Source organism: Anas acuta, chromosome W (genome assembly GCF_963932015.1).
Source record: "Anas acuta chromosome W, bAnaAcu1.1, whole genome shotgun sequence".
In the NCBI taxonomy this organism is placed as follows: domain Eukaryota; kingdom Metazoa; phylum Chordata; class Aves; order Anseriformes; family Anatidae; genus Anas; species Anas acuta.
The window spans coordinates 4622522-4625388 of NC_089016.1; the positions used below are offsets into that span (position 1 = coordinate 4622522).

Below are 2867 nucleotides of genomic sequence, written 5' to 3' on the forward strand. Positions count from 1 at the left end.
GAGACTGCAGACATCTCATTTGCCTGTAGAAGCCAACATACCAAAAAGACACTAAGAGAGAGTCAGCTCAGTCCCAGTGGCACACATATTTTATCGGGGCTACAGAGAAAGAGAGCAGGTTGATGTTTCAGATGAAATGAGACAAAGCCAAATGTGTGTAGGAACATCACAATGGTACTTAACAACAACAACAACAATAACAACAACAACAATATAATAATAATAATAATAATAATAATAATAATAATAATAATAATAATAATAATAATAATAATAATAATAATAATATGCACAGGACTGTCATGAATATACTGTGAGTCAGTTGTGGAGACAGGTGAGAAGTTTACCAGCAGTGAAAAATGTCAATGAAATCACTTTGTTCAGTGCAACTTTCAGCTCCTGGTTTCTCATGCTGTAGATGAAGGGGTTCACTGCTGGGGGCACCACTGAGTATAGAACTGCCACCACCAGGTCCAGGGATGGGGAGGAGATGGAGAGGGGCTTCAGGTAGGCAAACATGGCAGTGCTGAGAAACAGGGAGACCACGGCCAGGTGAGGGAGGCACGTGGAGAAGGCTTTGTGCTGCCTCTGCTCAGAGGGCATCCTCAGCACGGCCCTGATGATCTGAACATAGGAGAGCACAATGAATACAAAACACCCAAAGTCGACGAAAACATTACCCACAAGAACCCAAACTTCACTGAGGAGGGACTGTGAACAGGAGAGCTTGAGGATTTGGGGGATTTCACAGAAGAATTGGTTCACAACATTACCTCGGCAGAGGGGCAGTGTAAAGGTGTTAAAAATGTGCAGCAGAGCATTGAGAAAAGCAGAACCCCAGGCAGCTGCTGCCATCTGGGCACAAGCTCTTCTGTCCAGAAGGGTCCCATAGTGCAGGGGCTTGCAGATGGCAACGTAGCGGTCATAGGACATGACAGTGAGAAGATAATACTCCGCCGATATCAAGAAGACAAACAGAAAGACCTGGGCAGCACAACCTGTGTAGGAGATGGTCCTGGTGTCCCACAGAGAATTGGCCATGGCTTTGGGGACAGTGGTGGAGATGCAGCCCAGGTCAATCACAGAGAGGTTGAGGAGGAAGAAGTACATGGGGGTGTGGAGGCGGTGGTCGCAGGCTACAGCAGTGAGGATGAGGCCGTTGCCCAGGAGGGCAGCCAGGTAGATGCCCAGAAAGAGCGCGAAGTGCAGGAGCTGCAGCTCCTGTGTGTCTGCAAATGGCAGGAGGAGGAACTCGCTGATGGAGCTGCTGTTGGACATTTGAGTCCTTTGGGCATGGGGACGTGTCTGGGGAGGAAAATATAGCAAAATATTATGCCAGATTCTGTGAGGAAAATTCGATTTCTTGTACAAACCTTGAAAGAGCATGCTGAGGTCAAAATAATACAATTTCAATGTGAAGATCTCCAGTCTCCTCAGATCTTGGGGATCGTCTCAGTTCTCCCCACATAGCAAGAGACAGACAGATCATTGCAGCTGACCTATTCGAGATGTCCAGTAGCATTTCCATGCCTTTATCTCTCACATGTCTTCTCCATGGATAGCACAGAGCTGCTATGGCAGAGCTGTGCCCTAGTGGAGGACAGCCTGCAGCCCAGCAGAACCCTTGCAGGAAAAGAGTGGAATGCCCTAAACATGGGGTGACCTGAACACAGAGACAGCTCATTCACAGCCCCACACACACCATTTCCACAACCCTACACATCAGGAGGGGACATGGATCCATTTCCTCCATTAACATATGTGCATGGCAGAACGTGCAGGCTCCGTGTCTGAGCTGCACCTGAATTACATCGCTGACTCCAAAGGCGACTCATGAACAAGTTCCCATGCAATTATGTACAGACCTCTATACTTGGGGAGGGGAAGAGTCCAGGGGGCTATATTATGAAGGCATCAGCAGTGCAGGGATGGCAGGGAGGTGCCCAAATCGCCTCTGCCATGGAGATACTGGGAGCAGCTCCATCCCACCCCCTGCCCATGGCTCTGCTGCCTGCAGCTGTCCCTGCCTGCAGCTGGGGCTGTCCCCACGCCTCCTGCCTGCAGCTCACAGCCCCCACCCCATCAGAGCTGGGTGCTCAGCTCTGCCCTGCAGACACCTCCTGGCAGCAGGGCTCTGCCCAGGGGCAGCTCAGTGGGGGCAGGTCCAAGAGACCAGGTCACACAGACCCTGCTGACACTATGCAAGGAGTGGTGGTGGAGCTTTCTGTGGGCTGAGGGGCAGGAAAGGGACTTACTGGGGGTCCTTGTAACGTCCTCAGGATGCCTTAGGACTGTTAGGCTTTTCTAGAAAATAACATCATATATATCTATTTCCACTGAGCCTAAAAGAGAAACTGAAAAGAGAAGCTAAGGAAAGATGAGAGTGAAATTCTCTTAGTATTCTGTGGATCTGTGAGCAGGCTGCCCCAGGCAGCAGCCTCCCACCAGCAGCAGGACCCTGCCCTGCCAGGGGGACTCCTTCCACCCGCAGCTTCTCCCCGCAGCGCCCTGGGCAGCTCCCCGGGCAGGCTGAGTGCTGAGCCTGGCAGGCGGCAGAGGCCCTGCCCCAGCACACAGCCCCTGGGGCACAGCAGGGACCCTGCTCTGCACCACAGCCCTGGACACCCCTGCCTGCACCCCCGGCTTCTCCTGCCTCCACGAACTGCGGCTGCATTGCCCTCCAGCCAGAGACTTACCGGGTGCAGGGCTGGGAAGTCTTCTCCCGCAGGGAGCTCTTTGCATGCTGCCACTTCTGCCTGCCTTTAAGCACTGTGTCTCTGCAGGCAGTGCCCCCAGCCCTGCTGCGCTGTGCAGAGGAGCTGCTCCTGGGCAGAGCTGTCTCTGTGCAGCGCTGCCCGCTTGCCAGG

General features: G+C 52.7%; 1 protein-coding gene across 1 annotated transcript; it reads right to left on the reverse strand.

The window, feature by feature from the left end:
• Positions 1–318: 318 nt before the first annotated feature.
• Positions 319–1278, reverse strand: LOC137847370 (olfactory receptor 14A16-like). Its single transcript, XM_068665650.1, has one exon. It carries the CDS (start codon positions 1276–1278, stop codon positions 319–321), a length of 960 nt encoding a protein of 319 aa, XP_068521751.1.
• Positions 1279–2867: the final 1589 nt, after the last annotated feature.

Excerpts from the sequence above, each read along its gene's own strand:
- LOC137847370 (XM_068665650.1), bottom strand. The coding sequence starts at position 1,278 with ATGTCCAACAGCAGCTCCATCAGCGAGTTCCTCCTCCTGCCATTTGCA.